Source organism: Coturnix japonica, chromosome 7 (genome assembly GCF_001577835.2).
Source record: "Coturnix japonica isolate 7356 chromosome 7, Coturnix japonica 2.1, whole genome shotgun sequence".
NCBI classification, from domain to species: Eukaryota; Metazoa; Chordata; class Aves; order Galliformes; family Phasianidae; genus Coturnix; species Coturnix japonica.
Genome location: NC_029522.1, coordinates 9,922,650 through 9,945,358, shown reverse-complemented (window position 1 = coordinate 9,945,358; position 22,709 = coordinate 9,922,650). Strand labels below are relative to the sequence as shown.

Sequence of the window (22,709 nt, the reverse complement as noted above, 5' to 3'; positions counted from 1 at the left end):
TCTATTTTATGGTCTCCTATTTGAAAGTATACATTCTTCCCTTGTTTCTTCTTCAGACATGCAAGAGAAGATTGTTCTGAGCTTTTTACAGGAAAGTGTGTGATTTACACTTTTTTTTCCTTTCTCAGTAACTGTAGTTCTATTAGCCTTCCTCTGTGTCTGTGAAAAAGTGGAAGCAGAGACTGAAACCAAGCTACTTATCCTTTATGAATATTCATTTGTGCAGGTCTCACTGAAATTCCACAATTCCAATTGGGCACAGAGGTGCCCAATTTTTGCCTACAGTTGTACATACCTCTATCACGTGTCCTTGCAGCTGCTATTGTGGCAGTAAGGCTCAGAATGTTTTCCTGAAAATGCTTAATTACTTCCATGGTACAGAATGGGATCAGCATCTATTGCAATTAACGGGTTTTTACTTCAATTTGGCTAATTTAATAACTGATAGTGGTTCCTCAGCAATCTGTGCAAAACATCTCAAGGAATTAGGAACCACCATTATCGTATGGTAAGTATCCTGTATTTATTTAGCTTGCTTTCTTTTCTGACATGAGAGGGTGGCAAAGAAATGGAACTCTCATCTGACTGAAGCTGACTTTTTAGCTCACTATTTCATATGCTGAAGATTGAGTAGGCCATTCTGTGGAAAGATTCTCCTATTAGTCTCTGCAGCCGTTGTACCTGTAGGTACCTACTGTTTGTCAAGCCACAAGATAGAAAGCCAGTGTCTGCATTGCAAAAGTTCCCCAAGTTTGTTTCACCAGCATGTACATAACTTACATTGTTGCCCAATATTCACCATATTTGTGCAGCTAGAAAGCTGTATGCCTATGTAAGAAATGCTGATCTATGTAGAGCTGCACTACTAGAGTATAACTTGCAAAAACATAGGAGGATAAAAGAATGTCCTAACTCTGTGAAATTTAGGCTATTTTGGACTAGTCTTGGGTGATGGTACTAACAATCTCCTCCTCTACAATTAGAAAACAAAACAAAAACAAGGGAAGCAAGGAGGGAGTGAACATAACTGTCTGTGGTATTTGGTAGTACTTATTTGTTTGTCAGAAGTCACCTTAGCAATCTGCTGTTTTTTGTATTTACTAATTGTGATGTTGCTCAGATTTATGAAAGAAAAAAAAAAAACAACAGAGTTTTTTCTTCTTTTCTTTGCAAAGAAAGCAAATACCTGCTGCTGAAAGAAGCATCAAGCAGAAAATTACATCAGTTGAAGAAAACCACCAGCTAACTGCAGTTTATCTCTGTGATGAAAATGTTACCCTAAGGTAAGCACTGCAATTAGCGTGCAGCAAATAATGGACACCAGTGAGAGTTAGTGTAAAATGTGCAGATATTTACCTTTCTGTGTGTGCTGTGGCCTGTCTGTGGCTGCTGACGTGTAACTGCTTGGTGCACTGTCCCACCGGGAGGGGTGCCTCAGCAGCTCACGCAGACCCTTTGAAGTCTTACTGATGGTTGTGCTGCTTTACATATTTGTTACAAGACCAGGAACATTGGAGGTAGAGGGAATTTCTTTTTCTTCATGTGAATGAGTGTAATTAGTCTGCAGAGCTGCTAGGATTCCTTGTGAATCAGTGAGATAATTGCTTTATAAGAGGAAAATAATTACATAAGAGTTTGAAAGGGCACAGATTTAATTCCTATTTGAGGAAGGGTTGCCAAACTCACTATACGAGGAGATTGCTACTGAGACCTTGCTTATGAGATGCATTTATCTTGCTGGAAAACCCCCCTCCATGTTTTTTATATCATGCTCTCCTGAGGAAACTATTTCCCTCAGAATAGGTAACCGTTTGTAGTTGCTATAGCTTTTTAATTTCGATTCTTAAGAGTTGCCTATGCAAGCATGCTATCAGATTCTATTGGCTTCAAATCTCTGGGCTCACTTAAATTTGGTCAACATTAAATTCGTAAAAGAAATTTCAGCCTCCACCCAAGGGAAAGGGAACTGTGCAACTCGTCATTTGGCTGTAACTGGTCCCCAGCTGGCTGATCTGCAGTGTGACAAGCAGGACAGTTAGAATAGCAGGGGAGGTAGGGAGCCTAGGGTGTATGTACAGAACAGAACGTTGCTGAAGAACACAGGTGTGATGTAAAAGATAAGGTTCTGAAAAGTATGTGTGGAAAGAGAATCTAGGATGAAAATCCAAAGTAAACAAGGTCACACTGGTAGCAAAGAATGAAGAAATATTCATCAGATGAATCCAGGAAAGTATTTATGCTCCAGAAATTGTTCAATTGAAGACTTATTGAAAATCAGCTAAATAGCCACCTACTTTAGTATCATAACCATGCACACAGTAATCAAAGGAGGCAATATGTTTTTAAAGAGCTGTTTTTTTGCTTTTTTTTTTGCTATGCCTACAACAGAGACTCGAAGGTCAACAAGGTAAGTGGACATAAGCATAATGCTGTATCTATGCAATTGATTGGAATGTTAAGAGTACTGTAGGTAAAGGATGCTGTGAAATGCAGGTCACAGCTCAGGATGCTGGAGGACAAGTTCTTGACTTGAGGAGGGCTGAGACTAAGTCTGAATGATTTAAAGTAGATGGGTGTGTAAGAAAATTCTGATATGAGCCAATGCGTTCTTTAAAACATGCAGTCCCCTGCCTTTTATTTTATTAAAAAGTTATACAGAAAATACACAAATTATATGAATTTGTATTTGAAAAGTATCTTAACAGCAACATATGGTACATCAGGAAGGGCATTCAATCTATTGTAAGGCTTCAAACTGGAGACCAGCTCTGAGATGCTTTCAAGTATAAAAAAAGTGTCATACAAATTAACCCTTACATTCATAAAGATTTTATTCCTTATCTGTTATCACTAAAAACGTTTGTATATGTGCTGAAAGCAGAATGATGTTTTACCAAATTCTTAACTGAGATGAGTGGTTTCCAGGTTACTGCAGTGCTCTCTGCCTCTGCTCCTATTTAGTTTACAGGAAATATGAGTTTTTTTCTCAGTGTGAAACTGGGCTGTGGCATTTGCTTCCCCGCATTCTGCTTGTCAATCTTGCTGCTCACCTCTTGATTCACTGCTGTCAGTATGGTGAGAATGTCTTCTCCTCTGCAAAAAATACAAACGGTTTTGTATTAGAGTATTTGCATGTAAAACTTAATGCATTCTTATATATCACCTTGACCTGCGCCCAGTGCTAATGGCTCCTCCTTTAAACCATTTTTAAAGCAGTTGGGTGAGCTGCTTCAAACAATCAGTATTGTTATTCTCCATTGCTTTTTTCACTCTGAGTGATCACTCCCTCTGCATGTTATCTACCTCTGCATCCCAATAAACTTGTGTCCTTCAGAAGGAAGATAAAGGTGTTGCAAAGAAGTATCTCAGGAAGCATAGTTACCTAGGACAACTGTTCTCCAAGTGTTGGCACAGTGACTGTATGTACCAGGTCCCCTGGCTTGTGCTTCTGTAGGAGACGTAATCTTGCAGAGTAGCCATGCCCAAGAGGAAGTCTGCCTCTGAGGGGATGCAGTCCAGCTGAAATCTTGCATCTGCTTCTAGAGAATAATCTTGTTCCCCAGAATCTGTTTCAACGGTTACACCTTTCTGATAAGCATCACCTTGGCAGGCCTGAACAAAGAAGACTTTTGGTTTTCCAGCAAGTGATTGGCAATTTTGCCCAGTGAAAGAAGTGGTCAGTTCCTGGATAGGCACTTCCTGCCCATCAACACCATATATAATGCCTTTTTTTCCATGAGAGAGAATACAGCAAACAAAACAGTCTTTGTTGTTGTGGTCCATGCACCGATACTTGCTCACTATCTTACGGATTTCCTCTGCAGTGCAGTCTCTGTATTCTACTACTGTAAAATGAAGATTGCTGAAGACTTTTTTCAGAGCCTCTGGAAAGTAAAACAAGGGGGAATTAATAGTGCCACTTCTTTCCCTAGGAATGGAGGGCATTAGCTATTTGTTAACAGTTGTTTCAACACTAGACAGATAGGAGCGATTTCTCTTAGAATCATCTAGGTTTGAAAGATCATAGAATCCAACTATCAACCGGACCTACCACATCCCATCACTAATACCTCCAGGGGTAGATACTCTACCACCTCCCTGGGTAGCCCATTCCAGTGCTTGACCACTCTCACCCTTATGAAATTTTTCCTAACATCTATCTAAACCTCCCCTAGGACAGCTTGATTATGCATTCAATAGAAACAAATCATGCATTCAATAGAAACAAAGTTAGTATATTGATTAAACTACTACAAACTAAAAAAATTGACATACGTTACCTCCTTGTTTTCCTTTGCTCATATATATACATGAAATTTCTGTCAATATATTTGAGAAGTACCTGCATCTTAAGAAGATAACCTACATTCTGGTGATGGATTTTTTTTCTCCTATTCATTGTAGTGCAAATATACCCATTTCACAGACCCTAGGACCTCCAATGAGCTCTGCTGCTGCTTTGCAGGACAGCCTGCTAAAATGAGGTCCCTTGAATAGCAATATAATAAGTGTGTGAAGTCCATATCCCCATCCGCTCTTAAGCTAGATGTGAAGTAAAATGCTGTTTCTCCAGCAAATCTGTTTCTGATTCAGTGCATTTTAATAGTATGCAAGTCTACCACTACAAGAAACATAGCCTTGACATGGAAGCTTGAACTTAAGACTCCTAGTCCAGAACACAAAATGGATCCTGTTTTTATGTCTGGTGTGCTCTCCCTGAATATATGTAAACTCATCTGTAACATTCACTGTACCTGCATCTATATCTGTTCCATTCCGATTTTTCATCTTTCTGAGTTCTGGCACTGCTTCCCTGGCTTTTGCAAAATTGTGATTGTTCAGGATCAAGCAAACTCCACGGGGTCGGCTGGTCATTTTATAAACTTCAACCTGTTGGAAAGAAAGACTTCTTGTGAATGCTTCTCAACCCCCTGTAGTGTCATAGTGGGTAAAAAGCCAGCTAGCTTTCTATCTCAGCAGCTCTCCCCATACAGCTTTGCTCCCAGAACTTGGCCATGTGCTGCCTTGAAGCAAGACAGAACCCACCTCTTGCAGCCTCCACCATGACACTCTGCCCACAAGGGGTGTTGTATTCACCCACTTCTCTGTGCCTATTTATCTGCCTGCTGCCTGTCTCCTGGTATTAAGAGTCAGGGGTATCTTCTACCCTTAAAAACATTTCTTAAGTTTTAATGCCGCTGCAGCTTCTGCCTGATACGTAGTTTCAAAACAGAGGACATTACAAAGTAGTGCATCTTTGTTTTCCTAGACAGTGCCTTTATCAGCTGTGCTTATAATACTTAATGTGTACTTCATAAAGGACTGGTCTCTTCTGAGACAAAATTGTGACATTTCTAAGACACAAACTGACTTACCTGTGAAGACTGATCACAGTTGCCCAGAGAATCAGGTGCCACAGATGATGCCAGCCATATGGCACTGTCTGAATACACACACAAAACATGTATAAGTAAACAATTAAAAGGGAGTTTAAAGCGCTGCAATCAGTTAGTAAGCAAAAGGATGCCTGATCATTGTCAGGCACATGCTTAAAGAGGCAAGATGTAAGCAGTGTAGAGAGTACAAAAAGCTGGAAAAGATCTAAACATTCATTTTTGAAAAAGTTTCAGTTACCTCTGGGGGCTCCTGTGCTGCTTCTTCGCCCCTCTGTTACAGGCATCTCTCCTTCTCCTGAAAAGCATTCATTATTAGTCCTGTAAGACACCTTATGTATCGCTTCAAGAATAAAATGTGTGAGAAAGAGGACTTGTTTTGTTTTACCAAATGTGTTAAATTCATACTCTTCAATTTTCTTCAGCAGGCTCTTGTCCACTTTTTCACAAATACTCTTCAGGACAGTTAAGTCGTCTTCTCTCAAAATCCCCTTCTTCTCCATCTCAATGAAAACGTCGAGCATTGTCTGAGCAATCAGAAAGGTAGTTTGCTCTTAGGGCAGACCCATGCTGCTACTGAGAAGGAAGCTGCAGCATGTTTAGGTGCACCCAAACTGGCTTTAGTGTACCAACAACACAAGTAAACCACTGTCAGTCTCACTGCCTCAGTTGATATCTCAAGCTGATTTAATTAAATGTAGGCTGACAAAAGCTAGGAGTACAATGACTAAAACTTTCTTCCTAAAACACACTTATTTCCTTCCCACTGCTCAGAGATGCTGAGAGCTAATAAGATCTAACCCAAGAGAGTTAATAGTAATCACACAGGAACAAATAGTGTCATTTTTAATGACTCCTATCATTTACCTGACTTTCAGTGGCATCTTTGTGCCTTTGACTGAAACCTAAGCATCACTGTAGCAAAAATGGTATAACCATGCAAATATGGTATAAAGAGTTCTCTGAAGAAAGAGAGAACCCAAGGGACAGAAGCTTTTGCTGGAGTGGCAGAGCGCAGTGGGTCACCTATGGATTTACTAAAACAGCCACCACTGGATAGGCACAGTTTATCCTCTAAGAAAAGAGGGAAGATTTTAAAAGAGATTTCATTAGGCAGAACAAAGTACCTGACAGTCAAAAGGGCAGATTGACATAGTATTCAGAGCAGCTGGATCTCTTGCAATTATGTAAGTTAACTCCAAGATCATGGGCCTTAGCTCTAGTAAGGATGTCTGCCTAGATCTGTTTGGGGTTTTCTTGTAAGAAACCAAAACATTACAGGAATAGCCCTAGTAGGTGATTCTTAATTTGTTAATGACTTACTTAGAAAGCAGCCAAAATTAAACCAGCTGGAAAAGATAAATGGAAGTGCTCAGCCTTCTACTGAAGAAAGCCAGTCAATCCTATATGGAGTTTGGGTGTGCAGGCATCATGCCTGGCCCAGGGCTGGCCTGTTCTTTCTGGGCTGGAGAAGTACTGCTGGAGCAACACATAACACTGGCATGCAACAAGTCCTCTGTGCACCATTCCAGGTCCTTTCTTTTCCTTATGGAAAAGGAACACTCATTCCCTTCAGTGCAACCTAAATGCTGCTATGTATTATAGCAATGATTTAAGGAATCAAAACAAAAGAAAAACAGAACAAACAATTCTTACAGTTTCAGGGCTTAGCTTGCACTTTGGTAATTCTTTCCACAAAAGAAACTTGAAACACTTCATCTCATCTTGGGTGATGTTTTCTGACAGCTGAAAGAGCAGATACCTAGAAGGAACAGTGGAGGACAGTTTCATTATGTTCTCCAGCATTTTCCTTAGCACAATTTAACACCGTACCATTGAACCATCCCCTCAGCTCCCCCAGCTGCCTTCCCGGGACAGCTTTTTTTCTTTTCATCTGAGGACGTTAGTCCCAGAACAGACAGAAGTCAAACCATTCCAAGCTGCAACTAAAAACATCTGTTTTCCCAAAATCAGAATTGCACGGAGTGTTTCTGCGTGAGACATGAGGGCAAAGACAGTCACACCCAGTCACTGACTGCAGCCCAGAACACCCAGGCGGGGAGGCCATTGTAGTCTGCAAATTATCTCAGAAGTGTAGAATCACCAAGGTTGGAAAAGAGCTGTAAGAGCATGTAATCCAACTGTCTACCTATTGCCAATATTTTCCCACTAAGCCATGCCCCTTAGTACCACATCCATGTGTTTCTTGAACACCTCCGGACACAGTGACTCAACCACCTCCCTGGACAGTCCATTACAGTGCCTCACGTCTCTTTCTGAGAAGAAAGCTTAGTCTTCTCTTCTATTTGACAGAAATTGTCTCTGCTGCTTATACCCGCTTTCCTTGGAAAGATGGAGATGCTTGTGTTTTGCCAAACCTTACCTGGTGCTAACTCATCAGTAAATATCTTGCACCTACCCACCCAAGCAGGATAGCTGATCCCAAGAGTGCAACTCTGCCAGGCTTTCACCCCCAGGACCCTGATGAACGCGCACTGCCAGCTGCTCACCTGAATGGAGACACCCGTGCCCTGCCTGGGACCTGGAGCTCCCTCTCCATCTCCTCTCGGCTGGAGCCCAGGTGGAAAGCCAGAAGGTCTATCCGATTGATCCGGTAGAGCAGCTCCTTCAAGAAGAACAGATCCCCTGCTTCGATCATCCCTTTCTCCTGTAATGCTTGGAAGAAGGCCTTGGGTTCCTCAATATCTTCCTGCTTTCTTACAGTGACGTGCTCCAGGCTGAGAAACTTCAGAGACGCCAGATCATTCCTGTCCAGCGCCTCGCTGATCACGTAGAGCAGCTGGGAGAACTCCATCTCCCCGCAGCAGCTCCAGCCCTGAGCTGGGATGGGCACCACTTCCTTGTGCACCCGCGCTTCCGTGCTTCCGCCCACTTCGTCCGGCGAGGCAGCGCCCAGGCTCCTGGGAGCTGTAGTTCTGTCTGGATTCCTGGCTTAAAAAAAACGCAGTTCAACTCAGAAACTGCTTGTCTGCCAGAGAGGAGCTTTCTGACACAGCTGAGGCCGTTTCCGTTCACTGTTACAGAGCACTGCTTAAAAAAAAAAAAAAAAAAATAGAGGCTGAAGAAGTAGAAAATCCCGCTGTACGCTTGGCACGGCTGGGGGGAGCACAGGGGCCGGCCAGCGCTCACCAGCGCCCACCTCCCATACTCTATCTCCCTCCACAGGCGTCACTGCTGTCCAAATGCTGAGCTTCTTTCTTCAGCCTGGGCGACCCTGTACTTCATATTTCCTTTTCTTTTCTTACCGTGAAATACCAATACATCTCTCTTTACTGTTTAAAAAACAAAACAAAACAAAAACAAACAAACAAACAAAAGCCAATGGCAGATGGGTGCTCTTTTTCCAGTGGAGAGATTTCTCATATCACTTCAAACACGCATGCTACTGACAGGAAAAAGTGAATTTTATATACATGGCTGGTTTTGTATTACATGCAAAACAGCATTCTGAGCTGTTTTACATAAACACTGCCCCCTCCTTTTTTGTATTCTTCCCTTTTTGCTTCATAAAATTCATACACCCACTCAGAAAAAACAGAAAGCGGAAACGTGGGGGAAGCAAAAGGAAGAGCTTTGCCACTGAGCTGAAGTACTTCAGAAGAAACACACAGAGACACGTGAAAATCAGTTGCCAGAGTGGCACTTCAGTGGTTAAGCATAGCAAATAAGAGGTCCTCAGAGTTCTCCAATAAGAGTTTGAGCTCAAATCACATCATTATCTTCACATGCATTCCAAGGATATTTCTGGCATGAAAAGGATTCGTAAGAAAACTGAACTTATCTGTGCAGGTTAGGAGCTCTCCCACTGCCTGGGCATTTGCGGCAGTCACACCTCCACAGTCCAAGGGCACTAACAATTCATCGTCATTTCAATACTGACAAAGAATCTCAGAACACCATTTCCTCCTCGCAAGCTGCCCCCTTGCTGCTGACAGGAAGCGCAGCACACTCAGTCCAGGTATTTGACCCTGTTCCCTAATAATGGGCACGAGCCACTGAACCAACTCCCTTCCCAGCCCTTGGGATTTGCTGGAGGCTTTCAGCAGCAGGAGCGAGCCCACAGGAAGTGACATGATGGGGTGAGACCTTGGGATGGTGCATCACCTCTGTTCTAAATTCTAACACACAGATAGTATTTCATAACAACAGGAGGAAGGAGGGAGGTTGGAGTTTCATGGTTCTAAAACTGAACGTTAACACCTTGACAGGAGAGCTGCACTCAGCACTGATTTTAAAACAGAACCTCTTCCTACCACTTCTCTCTTTCAAAAAAAATTATAAATTAAAAAAATGTAGACAGTAATCTGAGGGTGTGCTTCCTCCCACCTCCAGCCTCCTCCTTTGGCCTGGCTGTTACACCCAAGACTGTGTTCAGGGCTGATAACACAGTTCTGCTACATACTATGACTCTGCCAATCATCTTACCCTATAAATAATGAACAGACCCAGAGCTCTTGAGGTCTAATCCTCATAACAAGGCTGCACATACCCTCCCCAGTTCTTTCTGAATATTGTGAGTCTTGAGCAACTGTAGTCACAAGATCGATTATGTGGAGTAATTACTGGAAGTCAGTTACTGGGACATTCCCCTCTCAAAAGCAGAAAAGCATTGTAGACACCTCCAAGATGGATTGCAGTAAATATGCAGTGTATTCCATGACAGTTCCTTAAGCACAGGGATGGGAACTTGGAGGAATTTTTGGGAAAGATACCATCGCGGACAATTTGGGAGGACACTGCTGACTTCCAGAACCAGTCAATGGGCTGAGCCTCTCTTCCCACCCCCACCAGGACAAATATGGGGTGAGATTTGCACACTCAGTTACATCAAGTGCTCCCCTGGGAAACAAAGAAACTCTATAGAGGTGTTCAATAGCTCAGAGATGTGTTATTCCCATTATTGGTACTGAAAAGAATCTGTCAAATTGGATATTTACCCTTTAACGCAGCAGTTAATATTTACATTATTGTCATAAAAGTCACCAGTGTTCAAAGCTGTAAGGAAGATATTTGGTTACTGCCTGCATATAGATGAGGTCAAAGGTGGAAGGTGTGTGAATGCAGTGAGACTTTTAGCAGCTTATGTGTTTACATCTCCTCATGTGCAGTTAAAACAAACTCCTAGTAAGCAGACTGCAGGAGGCATGGATTGTTCTGTTTGCACTGACATGTCTGGACAGAGCAGCCTTAGCACAAAGTGGCTACAGGAGCAACTGATGTAAAAGACCCAGGCCAAGCTCCAAAGATATGTGCAGAATAATTTTGTATCGAGCTAGGAACGTGTTACCGTTGAGAACTGCAAAAGTACAGCCACGTTATGTGACTGGGGAATTCCCATGGTTGTCAAATATAGAACAAGCACAGCAGTGAGCAAAGGCACGGCTTCAGAAAGGAAACACAAATGAGTACTTGGGAATTCCCAAAGATCTCAACTATATTTTAGTACACTGTACAGAAACCACCATAAACTAAACATGTCCTCTGTAAGTTTACACCTCTTTATCAGAAAAAGGTTCATTTGAATAATTTCAGAGAACATGTGCCCATGTAAGTTAGGGGTCAAAATAAAAAGGATGGCCATCAAGGACTCAACAATGAAAACTTCCTGAGAACATTCTAGCTCTGGACTCCTTGCTGCACAACTGGATCTTCAAAAGGATGTGGAGTTTGTTTCCACTTCCCATGAGTTTCCAGGGTTTCCTGTATGAGATGTTGTAGACAACAGACCTACCCAACAGTTAAATGTAAATGAGTAAGTAAATAAATTAAAAATCCACTGCAATCAAACCTTTCAGAACTTTAAAAACTTTGAAAAGAGTGAACCCTTACAGAGGTAATGGAAAGGCACATACTTACAGCAGCCCATGCAGAGAGAAAGCAGCAGTGAGCAGGCAGGCTCCTAATACGTGCCGATATCCCACCCCGGCATCAGCAGATTACCAGGTTACCCTAAAAACTGAATGATAAACTTCCCAGGGGAGGCTGGCATCAACATCTCTGGGAAACTGACGTTCAACTGAACAAATAGGAAAAGACGATGCAAATCAAAGGGCAGACATTCGTGCCTCTGAATGAACACTGTTTCCGTCTAAGCAGATAATGGCCCTCCCTCCGTCTTCTCAGCACTTTCTTTCCCAAACAGCGTCGCGTTGATTGGCTGCTTTCTAGCTCACCTCTGCAGGACTTAACTCAGCCTCGCCTTCCTGCCAAGCCTGTGATTCACTGCCTGCTGGTAATGCTTCCACTGGCTGAAAACATAACAGACGTAAGTGCCAGCATTGTTTGAGTGCAAAGTTCTGCCTTCCAGACATGAGCTGAAGAAAAGGGAAGGCAGGGTGAATAATTATAGCTGACTAACTATAGCCTTCTGAATGGAGAGGCAATTGCCCCTCTGCTTTCTCCGGCTTATGCTGCAGAGAAGAAACAGGAAATTGTACAGCCGTCAAGTATCCTTCCTAGCTCTCAGCTCTGGTAGAGGGCATCAAATTTGGTCGGAAACATCACAGCCACTCAGCCTTGGGGTGTGTGTGTTTATTTTGCTCAGAACCACAAAAAATGAAAGTGTATTTTCTCCTTCACTGAGCCACATTATCAGCGCACAGTATGGCTTCTTCCTGAAACTACTTGCAAGTGCAAGGGCTTCTCCAAAAGTCATGTCTCATATTTTATGATATTATGTTTATTATTACTATATTAAAAAGACCCAAGTAACACCAAACAAGTAAATTTTATATTAGACATTAAATTCTGCTCATGTGGAGTATACAAAAGAAGTTAGTCTGAAAGGACAGAACTCTGACATGGAGACATAGAAAGAAACAAATGCTGTAGATTCACCACTTCACTAATACCAGTAATGTTTTCTTTTAATTCTACTGGAGCAGCTGCCAACTTCCATCAAGCTTCTCCTAGAGGAAGCAGCAATTTCATTTAAACTATATTTCCATAAATTTAAAAAAACAACATACAAAATATAACAACTCCATTATAGCAAGGTCTTACTTATGAAAATTCTATAAAAATGTGAATGTTTCCTCAACAGTTAACCAAACATCAGCTATAAAAATGCAGCAAAACCCGTAACACCTTCTGCTAACATCTGCCATAAACAGCACTCTCGCTTATATAGTGCTCATAACATCTATTTATTACTTATGAAGCCCATATGAACAGAGCTGTGATTCTAAGAACAGACATTCTCTCTTTTACTTGGAAAGGGAAAATGGCAAGCAGAGCAACTGTCAGCATACTGTGAGGAATTAGGAGTAAAGAAGCCTCACTTCAGGAAGATAAACAGGACTGAATAAAGAACCCCTGCATTACAGATTGACACAGGTCTCAAAAAAAGTCTGGATTAAAAAAAAGCAGAAGTTATTTTAAAAGTTCTTTAAAAAGCATAAATTATAAAGTGTTTCACATTGATCCTTTGTCTTGTTATAAAGATCAAAAGGGATGTAGCCATTAGAATTCCAGATGGCTCCCAGATACTACATACGCATTGCTAAAGATACAAGGTGAGAACAGCTTCACTGGCATCAGCTCCCATTATCAAGAATGTCCTAACTTTTAAGTTTACTCTTATGTACTCTTTACTCTTAAGTTTCCTACCGTCTCTCCAACTGCTAATGAAAGAATATCAACAAGTCACCCCTCCCTCAGGATGTCTGCCATAGAATACTTCAGCAAAAATAACTTCTTCAGACGAAGCAAAGGAGGTCTGTTGTGCCGACTGTTTTTCAACCAGCTCCTCAGAGGAAAACACCACAAACAATGTGATAACCAACAGTATTTATTACAACAGAGATTAGAAGCCTGCAGAAGCTACAGCCAGTTGCCAGGAGGTGACAGCATCTCAGAATTGTGAGTCTCATGGAGTGGGACCTTACTTACAGTGATCAACAATCTTTCAAAACATAATTTTTCCCAAGCGCTTTGAGAAAGAGCACAATTGGAACTTATTATTAAAAATTGTAACCAGCAATGCTGCCCAACCATGTAGATTAATAACAAAGTAAACAAACGAACAAACAAAAAAAGTGAAGGAAAAGAATGAGATATATAACAATCATTTTTCTTTTGTACTTCTGTACAGATACATTATTGTCTGTGACAAACTACAGAGCTTCCAGAGATACCCAGTTACTCACTTTTGTGTAAATCAGGTATAGCCTTACACAAGTTCCCTGGGAAGGGATCTGACGCACTGGATCTTCCTGTTCTTTTCTTTAGATTTCAAGGACTTACTCTCTCAAAAGATAGAAATGATAGTTCTGGTGGCATATAACAGTTAAAAATCATACTGCTGGGAGGTGCTTCCTTACTTAAAACCAGGGCTGAACAGATTTCATTGCTTCTGTAGGACAGGAAAGCAAGACTTTACTCCTCCATTTCCTTAAAAGACCTACCAGTTCAAGTTTGAGAAGACTCATTAAACATGTCATTTGAAAAATTTAGGTCAGATGGCTCCTTGCCAAACAGCAACAAACTACAAACCCAGACAATTTCTCTTGCAAGTTCTCTTAAATTCCCTGTGTAAATCCTTTCCAGAAGCTATTCCTAATCAATGACATTCTTATTTTTCCTGCTTTTCAATTGACTGGCATTATGGAATTTGGAAGATAAATTGTTTCCGTAGGGTTGATGTTATCTTTGGCATCTGCTTGCACCCGTTTAATTCTTTTCTTCCCACTTCCTTGTTCACTTCTGTCAGGATGGTTATGAGATCCTTGCGACTTGAACAAAAATGAAGAAAAATTACATTAAAATACACAGTATATGGTCCTTGCCAGAAATTGATCTATATTTGCTCTAATAAAGTGAGATCTCAGAAAGTTATTATCTTTCCTTCACCTTGCCTGCAACTAAAATTGCACATTCCGTTGTGTAACCAAAGAATTCAGTACATTTTGGGGAATGAAAGCAACCTCCATGTAGGATCACCTTACAAACTAATACAGCCTTCTACTTTGGATGTGTTCACATTAGCACAGTAAAATGAAACAAAACCAATCTACGCATTCACCAAGCCCCCTCTGAACATCATGAGAAGGTAGTGTCTGGAAGAAAAATTCCATCTTCCAAATCAAATTTACTAGTAAAGAATACTGATTTTCTGCCTGTGTACTAGCCCAACAAATTTGCCTCTCATTAGATGTCACTGGAAGAAAAATCATTAATCAGTAAAAAAAAATAAATGTTAAGAACATGCACACACATAAACACACCTACCTATATGTAATATTGCAGCATTACAACCCTGTAATATATGTAACGTTGCGTTACAACCCTGAATTTGTACTTGGGTTCAAAATAAGACTTACAGTGGGCAAAGTAACTCCAGCTTGTCACAGAGGCACTGAATGTAAACACTGCCCGTATGTTTACAACGGTAGCATTCAAAGTCTTCCACAGTAGCCATGCCAACCAGAACATCAGCCCGGTCAGGAATAGAAGGCAGAGGGGTAGCATCTGTCTCAAGATGATCAGAACAGTCTTCTTTTACTGTGACAGCTGGATGACCTACAGAGCCCTGGCAGGCCTGTATGAAAAATAGCTTGGGCTTGCCAGCAAGAGAAGGACAATTAGATCCGCTGAAGCAGGAGACTAAATCTTTAATGTTTACAAGTTCATGATCAACGCCTTTTATTTTGTCCTTCTCACCATGTGAAAGAATGAAGCAAACAAAACAGTCCATGTTGCTATGATCTTTTTTACTGTATTCTTTAAGTTTTGCAAACATTTGCTTTGCTTCTAGATTCATGTGCTCAATTGTGTTAAACTGAAGCCATTTAAATACTCTCTTCAGAGCATCTGGGGAAAAAAAAAAAGAAGTCAGAAGTACTTATTAAATATAAACATCAGGCTATCTGTAGCAAAAGTGTTTAGATCCCACCAATAAGTTCATCTGACTGTCTCTTAGTCTGACAAGTCTAATTAGAAAATGACCTAATTTTTTTTTAAAATAAAAAACAAACAAACAAAAAACCAAAACACCCCTACACAATCAGGTTCAATGTTACCATTTAAAACAAATGCAGGTTTCAAATTGTCCTTAAAGTAATCTGTACAGTTTAGTGAAGCGTACCTTTTTTCTTGTAAAGAAGGCTTTCACTATTTGCATAGCCATCTCAGATGCATAAGGAAGAAATAACTCTTCACAATAACGAACTACCATTCTTAAATGAAATGGATTCCTCATTCTGTGAGAATGATTAATGCAGCAAGAAGGACGGCAGGGTACCCTGCTAACATGCTAGCAAGGACAGAGTGCTACATGGACTTCCCAGCAAATGTTGACTTTTGTGCAGGGAAAGATCAAACAGCTGGGAAGAAAGAAGCGTGTAGACAGGCTGGGTGGAGTTAAAACAACAGTGACGTGTGCTTTCATGAAACTCATTTTAGTTTACTGTGTTAAAGAAGGGATTCTTGCAGGAAAATGAGCATTAATGAAAGTTGTGAAGCAGAAAAATAACTATATTTATTTGAGCATTATTGCAAGTGGTGTCAATAGTGACTAAATTGGAATGCTTTCTCAGCTTGCAGCATGACCAATCTTCTAATGCAAACAAAACATTGGAAGATTTTAAGGACCTCAAAAATGCTACTTCATGATAGGTAAAAATTAAAAGCAATCAGAATGTGGAACAGTGGATTAGTAATATCTCCTTCACTTTTTGTAACATATGACCAGTTAACATGATGCTTTTTACTGATAACATAAACACATTCCTTCTTAAAGTCATCAGCCAAACTGTTGGAAATGGTGTATTTCAAAATTCTACAGTGACTGTCACTGCAGTTGATTTGGAGGCAAAGGAGATCAGTGGGAGCAATCATTTTTCACAGTAAACATAACTCTTTCAGGGGGTAACACAAAAGAACAAACTAAAGCACGCACCTCCATCTTGCACTGTCCCTTCTCTGGTTTCATCTGGATTTTTAAAACGGTAGTTGTTCAGAATCACACAGTAACCATGGGGGTTATTTTCCATCTTATATGATTCCACAAACTGTAAAAAAAGAAACCATGTATGAAAGCAATGACAATCACCCAAAAAAAGAAATATGCTGTGTACAGACTGGTGCTCCTCCATGTCCAAACACACACAAAAAAAGAAGTCTTGAGGGTAAACTACAAGAAAAAAAGCTGAAGAGTTCAAGTCAGCCCCAGGTATGGGTGAGAGAAAATTGTTTACTCTTCTAGAAACTCTCTTCCTCTCTCTCTTTGGTTAGGATATGATTTTGGAATGGGAGAAAGTCAGTATCCATTAACTTCAATCTGCACACATGGAGGAAAAGCTCCTGCACTGTACCATTCACTTCACTTCCTAGCAAGATAACAGATGCTTCTGGTCCCTTCACGCCTGTCCAAGTTACTCCTGGACAGGACTTTACTGTCCTAGTCTCTTTAAGATTGCTTTTCTTTCCAAGACAAATGGGAAAATGACCTTTATTGTCTATAAGGTTGCTGACTGCCAGGTCCTCACTAATGGACAAGGCTTGGGTCTTGTTTTGAAAACAGGAACTCTTCCAAGGGCAACATAAAAACCAGAAGCCCTCTCTTTTAGCTCTTCCAATCAGTTAGCTTTAAAAATGTATTCCCCCTTCTCCCAAGAGTTAGATGAATACTCCAAAGGCAATCTTGAGGTATTTCTCACCAGGCTGGCTGCTCCTTGTCCTGGTGGCTGCACAGACACACATACCGGAAAGCTCAGATTTTTGTTAGAATCATTTTCTAAGGAGATAAATAGAACACTTTAGGATAAATATTCCATTTTGAATATTTCCACAGCAAACAAACAACATCAACAAAAACAAACAAACAACAAACAAACAAACAAACAAAAAACAACACGAAAAGGCAGGATGAATCTGTGCAGAGTTTGGAACAAATTATACAGTTGTGTTAAGACTGTACAACCCATATTAGATAATATTATGGTTATTTAGCAGAAGTGAAATTCTGGGCCTGTGCACGCACAGCAGCGTGAGACAGGAAATGGCACGCACTGCATTCTCACAGTGACTGTCCCTTGATTAATTTCTTTCTTCTTTTATTGGTAGCAAGGTCCAAGTAATAGCAGTGTGAATGTGACAGTCACTGAAGGAAAGCCATTCACTAGTATCTCCACTATGGGATACATAAGTAAAAGTGTAAACCCATTTTTATAGTGATACATTGCAGCCAACTCATTTACTTCTGAAGTTACTGTCCCTTCTCCAGAGGACATTATTTTGGTTGACACATCAAGCACTAGCATAATGGAAGAACTTCTCAAAGCAAGAAAACATGGCTTTAAATACAACTGCCAGGAATAAGTGAATAAATCATCACCCAGGATTCCACACGAGAAAATAAATCACAATACTCCTTTTAAATTGAGTTTAATTGTCAGGAAAACAAAATCTACCAATGTGCTCCTTTACAGCTTATGAAGGGGGAAATACCAATAGTACTAAATCTATTCTTCTGACAAGGGGCTTGTTTATCCTGGCTTTCATTAGCTATTTTCTTCTGCTTTTTGTAGAGACATGAGGATAGATCAGCAGCATAAATGCATGCCAACAGGAAACTAATGAGTAACTTCACTGATAATTCCTTGGCTGCACAGATGTGTTTAAGGAAACACAACCATACCGAATCAATTGTAAAGAGGTTCTGGGGAAACATTTAATACATCTCAGATGCTGGTGGTTAATATATCCTACACCCCAGAGTAAGGCTCATCTTTGGTGTCACAAGCCATCACCTCAGTTGCAACAGTGCAGATATAGTGAAGTTCTTGAAATTTCATATTTCGTATAGAAAGCAAATAAACTTCAGCTGGTCTCTGCTGGTCTCCACCAACTTCTTCAGTTTTAAGGAGAAAACAGGCTGGCTAACAGGAAATATTGCTGAACACTTCCCAACATAAGATGAGTTCCTCCAAGGCAATAGTCTGTCACTTCCTTTCTCTTTCAGTGACTGAAAAGATGGACTCATCTAAAACGAGCACTGCACTGCTTCCTTTGCATTTAAGGTAAAGATAACAGAGAAACAGGCCAGAACAGGCAGAACATGGCTCAGGGAGAGGTACAAGAAAATATAATGTGATAATGAAATAGCAGAGAACTTTAGAAACCATGGGTAACAAGAGCTATTTTGCTTATCTTAATATACGTTAAGAGGTCTCTCATCCCTAGATTCCTAATATCCTGATGATAGAACTATAAAAGTCACACACACACACACAAAAAGTTACCCTCCTAAACGGCTGATTAATTGATTTACCTCTTGTTTTTTCTTCATACTTTTCAATTCTTTTCACTAGGTCAGCTCTAAATGACTTTAATTTACTCTTCAATATTGTTACGTCATCTTCCTTAATTATCTCATTTCTTTCCATTTCCACTAATACTTTCAACATTGACTGGTAAAGAAAAAAAAAAATAGAATGACAACAACAAAAAAGAATAAGCCAAAATCATACAGTGACTTTCAATAACTGCATTATCAGGCACTTCTGGAGAAAGCAACATTCTCAGTTCCCAAAGAACAATCAACTAAATATCAATTTATTTTTCCTCCAAAGTTCATTAAACAAAGGTCAGGATGCAATGTGAATGAAGAAACAGATTGCTGAGATAAAGACCAGATTTGTAGAAACTGCCTATGGTTAAGTTACCCTTCTATGTTTCAGCAGTGCAAAACACGTAAGCAGATAATAACACAGCATCCTCTTGTGCTTCTGCATTCAGGTGAACTACCGTAAGCCATTTAGCTGCACCACTATGGTTTCTATCACAGGAAATGTCTTCAGTGATGACTTTATTATTTAAAGCAGATTAGTCACCGAGTTGGAGGCTAATTTTTGCTATAGTTGCTACAACATAAATAGGACTTTTAAGGAAGCTCCTTTGTAATACAAAATACTTTCAAAGCACTGTTCATTATTTGCAAAACAAGTATTAGAGTAGCTCATCAAACCTCCAAATAACAAAATTGTTACTCCAGATTACAATGAAGAAGAAAATGTACCCAGTAACACACAAAAATTTGTGGTGGAACTCACTTGAGAGCTCGTTTTATGGTGTCCAAAACTTTTATTAGATACATCATGTGCACAAATGCCTTACAAGTGCCAAGCAAAGATGAAAGGAAGAGCATGACAAATATTGCAAGAAGAAGAGATGAAGAGGCAGGTAGTGGAGACAAAATGAGAACAGGGGAGTTAAAAGCAGTGAGAAAAAAGGGTCTGTGCTGACACAGAGCACCTGTTGGCTAACATCACAAATCTTTGCAGAACAGAATTTTCATGAGCGCACTGGTCTCTCCTTCCTACTGTCTTAAAATAGGCAGACTCTGAGCTAGCTTTGCAATAAACTTATCGAGATCAGTTTGCTTACTGCATTTTCCCGTAGCTTGTTCTTTGGTAATTTTTCTTGCAGCAGGAATTTTACACTACTGTCATCTTCTGGAGTTAAGTCCTCAGCAATTCCATATAGTAGTTGTCTGGCATTAAAGGACAGAGAAAGACTGATTAAGAAAGTTACAAGGAGTAAATGTGGCAAAATGTAAAACACAGTCTCCAAATTCACAATGTCAGGTAGTCATGCTGTAATAAATACAATTATTCCAAACTATTCATAAGATAACACTGTAGAGAGGAAAAAAGAAAGACAACAGAACTGTTGTACATTTTGCTTGCAAAAGCATACTACTTTTGTGCTTACCTGTAGGCTGACACCTTTGCCTTCCCTGGGACCTGGAGCTCCCTTTCCATCTCTTCTCGGCTGGAGCCCAGGTGGGAAGCCAGAAGGTCTATCCGATTGATCCGGTAGAGCAGCTCCTTCAAGAAGAACACGTCCCCCACCTGAATCATCCCTTTCTCCTTCAGCACTTCAAAGAAAGCTTTGGGATCCTCAGTATTTTCCTGCTTCCTCACAGGGACATGCTCCAAGCTGAGAAACTTCAGAGCTTCCAGTTCTTCTGTGGCCAAAGCCTCAGAAATGTCAAAAAGAAGTTTCTGGAAGTCTGAACTCATTTCACGTTAAGATTTTGATCTAAACACAGAGAGAATTTGGTTTGTCAGTAACACATAGTGCAACCACATGATTATAAAAGATACCATGCCATGCAGAATAGTCTGAGATAAATATACGTAGTAAAAAATACTTCAGTAGACAGAGGCTGTCCTGCAAACAAAGGTTTGATGTTTAGCCCTTTTGATTCTCTGAACTTAAGGAAGAACATCAAAAACTGCACATAAATAAAAATGACTGAAAGTCACAGATCCTTCTCACTTCTTATGGTGTATTTCAATGACAGGATATACTGATATGAAAGATGTACTGTCCTGGCAAGTTGATGTTGTTTCTTTTGTTATTTCTTATTATTCCATTTGAGATCAAGAGTCACTTAAAATCTGAAATACAGACAGCATTATAGACAGTAAATAAGACGGACAAATTTTGCAGTATGACAAAGATAAGGGTTTTACATCCTAACAAAGGTAGGGGCCCTATTTAGCTGCTTCAGTATACTGCTTCTGACTTTGGTCAGTGTGAACAAAGCACCTCTTCCTGTTCTGATTCATCTGCACAAAGTAAAATTCAGTCCCCATCTCTCAATAATATTCAGATCAAATACAGATCGTGTCAGTCTCTTCAAAAAGACCAGGAAAATTCTTGTCAAAGCAGTTCTGTTTCACTGAACGTCAAATATCATCCTCCTCCTCCACCACTTACCACCTGCCACTCCCTTAGCTTTAGAAATATTAAATTTGACTTGTGCATCCAGCTTTTGAGTACAATAAGAAGTTCAGAAAACAAGTTTCAAACCCACAACATTACTGCAACTAGAACAGATGTGTCATCTACACACTGCTTTTAAGCCTATCTGTAAATACAGGAGCACAATATTTAACTGCATCAGTCTTTTACTTGACTAAGATAAAAACAACTGATACAACAGCAAACTATTTCTTCTACATCATAAATAGCTGCTTTAATGCACTTACATGGGAAGGTGGGCTGGAAGACTGCTGAAACAACTCTGAAAAGTGAAAGTCATTGCCTTGGAAGTTTCAGGAAAAGTACTGGATGTACTATGGCCTATGTTGTCATGTGACTTACAAAAAGAAAGTTGTATCATAGCTGTGATAAATCTGCTGCTATTTCCTTCTCCACTTCTCACTCTTCTGGATTCAGAATTTTTACACTGGTTGTGAGAAAAATTAGTAAACCTACAAAAGTAACTGAAGCTTTTGAGAGTACACGCTAAACAGCGTAGCAAGGATTTGCTAGCATACGGTTCTGCTCATTAAATGGTAATTAACTATAAATCCTAATTAAAAGATAGTAGTAAAGACATGCATTAATTACATCTTCCCATTAAAAAATATCTCAGTTCCACCATCCTGTTGTGTCAGCTGATACTTCACATCCTACCTCCATTCTCTAAAGTCTCTCTTGAACTCACCTACTGTCACCAAGCATATTTATGAAAGATTATTTCCTAAAATGACTTATCGGCCCCATATTCAGTAGCAGTACTCGGTGCATACAGGAAACTGAAAGGCTAAACGTCCCTTTGAAATTATTTCATATTTCCCCATGTGCAAAAGAATTTAATCAGTATTTAAGATTCGGCATTTACATCCTCTTTGATGCATAGAACACTGCATTTAGTGATAAAGTTCCAACAATTGTTTGTTGGTCGCTGGTATACTAAATGCACTGGGAAAAATATATACAGCAATCAGTACAGCTACCAACCCCTCCAACTATATCTGAAGCCCAGAGTCAGTATTATGAAAAGAGACAGGAGAATATATATTTAAATCTCATAATGGAAACTATTTTTCATTGATTTCAACCTACCTACCTTTATGAGCTCAAAATTATAACATACCCTTCAACAGACTGAGGCTTACAAACTTCTTCCAGAGGTCACACTCTTGTAAGAGCTCAGAAAATCTGTCTGACATTCAGTGGCATGAATCTTCCTTTTATCCAAGGTTAGAAATGGCACCAAGGGATAGAATAAGCAGTATCTGATCTTCAAGTCCAAAACAGTTCTATCTCACATCATCCAACGCTTCAGTGTCTCTCTTCCTTTATCAGTAGTTCTGTGTCTTAAATGAATCAAGATTCCCGTTGCAGATTTAAAGAGGCAAAATACCGTGATCAGTCAAGTATGAGAAAAATTTGCAGACAACAAGAAGCTGAAGATACTTCTTTCCAGACAGAGACTTCTCCCACCATGCAGTCGTTCCAGGGTACAACCCTTCTGGTACTGTTCTTCCTGGTTTTGAT

General features: G+C 40.1%; 2 protein-coding genes and 1 long non-coding RNA gene across 8 annotated transcripts in view; 1 reads left to right on the top strand and 2 right to left on the bottom strand.

Moving 5' to 3' along the window:
* Window positions 1-1,305: 1,305 nt before the first annotated feature.
* LOC107316531 overlaps window positions 1,306-22,709 on the top strand; it is a 35,178-nt gene continuing 13,774 nt past the window's right edge. Inside the window, exon 1 of the long non-coding RNA XR_004308048.1 lies at window positions 1,306-2,407. This is a non-coding gene — a long non-coding RNA (uncharacterized LOC107316531). The remainder of the gene's footprint in view (window positions 2,408-22,709) is intronic.
* Window positions 2,607-11,543, bottom strand: LOC107316523 (caspase-8-like). 5 transcript variants are annotated; one of them, XM_015868147.2, is made up of 9 exons: window positions 11,271-11,537; window positions 7,904-8,441; window positions 7,050-7,155; window positions 5,782-5,920; window positions 5,635-5,691; window positions 5,376-5,443; window positions 4,755-4,890; window positions 3,383-3,884; window positions 2,607-3,093 (listed from the first exon to the last, which is right to left on the bottom strand). In XM_015868147.2, the coding sequence occupies exons 2-9, from the start codon at window positions 8,206-8,208 to the stop codon at window positions 2,958-2,960; spliced, it is 1,449 nt and encodes a 482-aa protein (XP_015723633.1). In that variant the 5' UTR covers window positions 8,209-8,441; window positions 11,271-11,537; the 3' UTR covers window positions 2,607-2,957. The 5 variants fall into 5 exon arrangements, with proteins under 5 accessions (XP_015723633.1, XP_032301875.1, XP_032301876.1 ...); XM_032445984.1 differs by having other exon boundaries at window positions 7,904-8,345; XM_032445985.1 differs by having other exon boundaries at window positions 5,635-5,920; window positions 11,271-11,543.
* On the bottom strand, window positions 13,188-22,605 carry LOC107316524 (caspase-8-like). Of its 2 annotated transcripts, XM_015868149.2 has the most exons (8): window positions 22,306-22,605; window positions 20,127-20,456; window positions 19,800-19,905; window positions 18,685-18,823; window positions 17,072-17,148; window positions 16,312-16,423; window positions 14,735-15,224; window positions 13,188-14,146 (listed from the first exon to the last, which is right to left on the bottom strand). In XM_015868149.2, exons 2-8 carry the CDS (start codon window positions 20,435-20,437, stop codon window positions 14,017-14,019), a joined length of 1,365 nt encoding a protein of 454 aa, XP_015723635.1. In that variant the 5' UTR covers window positions 20,438-20,456; window positions 22,306-22,605; the 3' UTR covers window positions 13,188-14,016. The 2 variants fall into 2 exon arrangements, with proteins under 2 accessions (XP_015723635.1, XP_032301878.1); XM_032445987.1 differs by lacking the exon at window positions 13,188-14,146 and having other exon boundaries at window positions 14,787-14,973; window positions 15,075-15,224; window positions 20,127-22,605.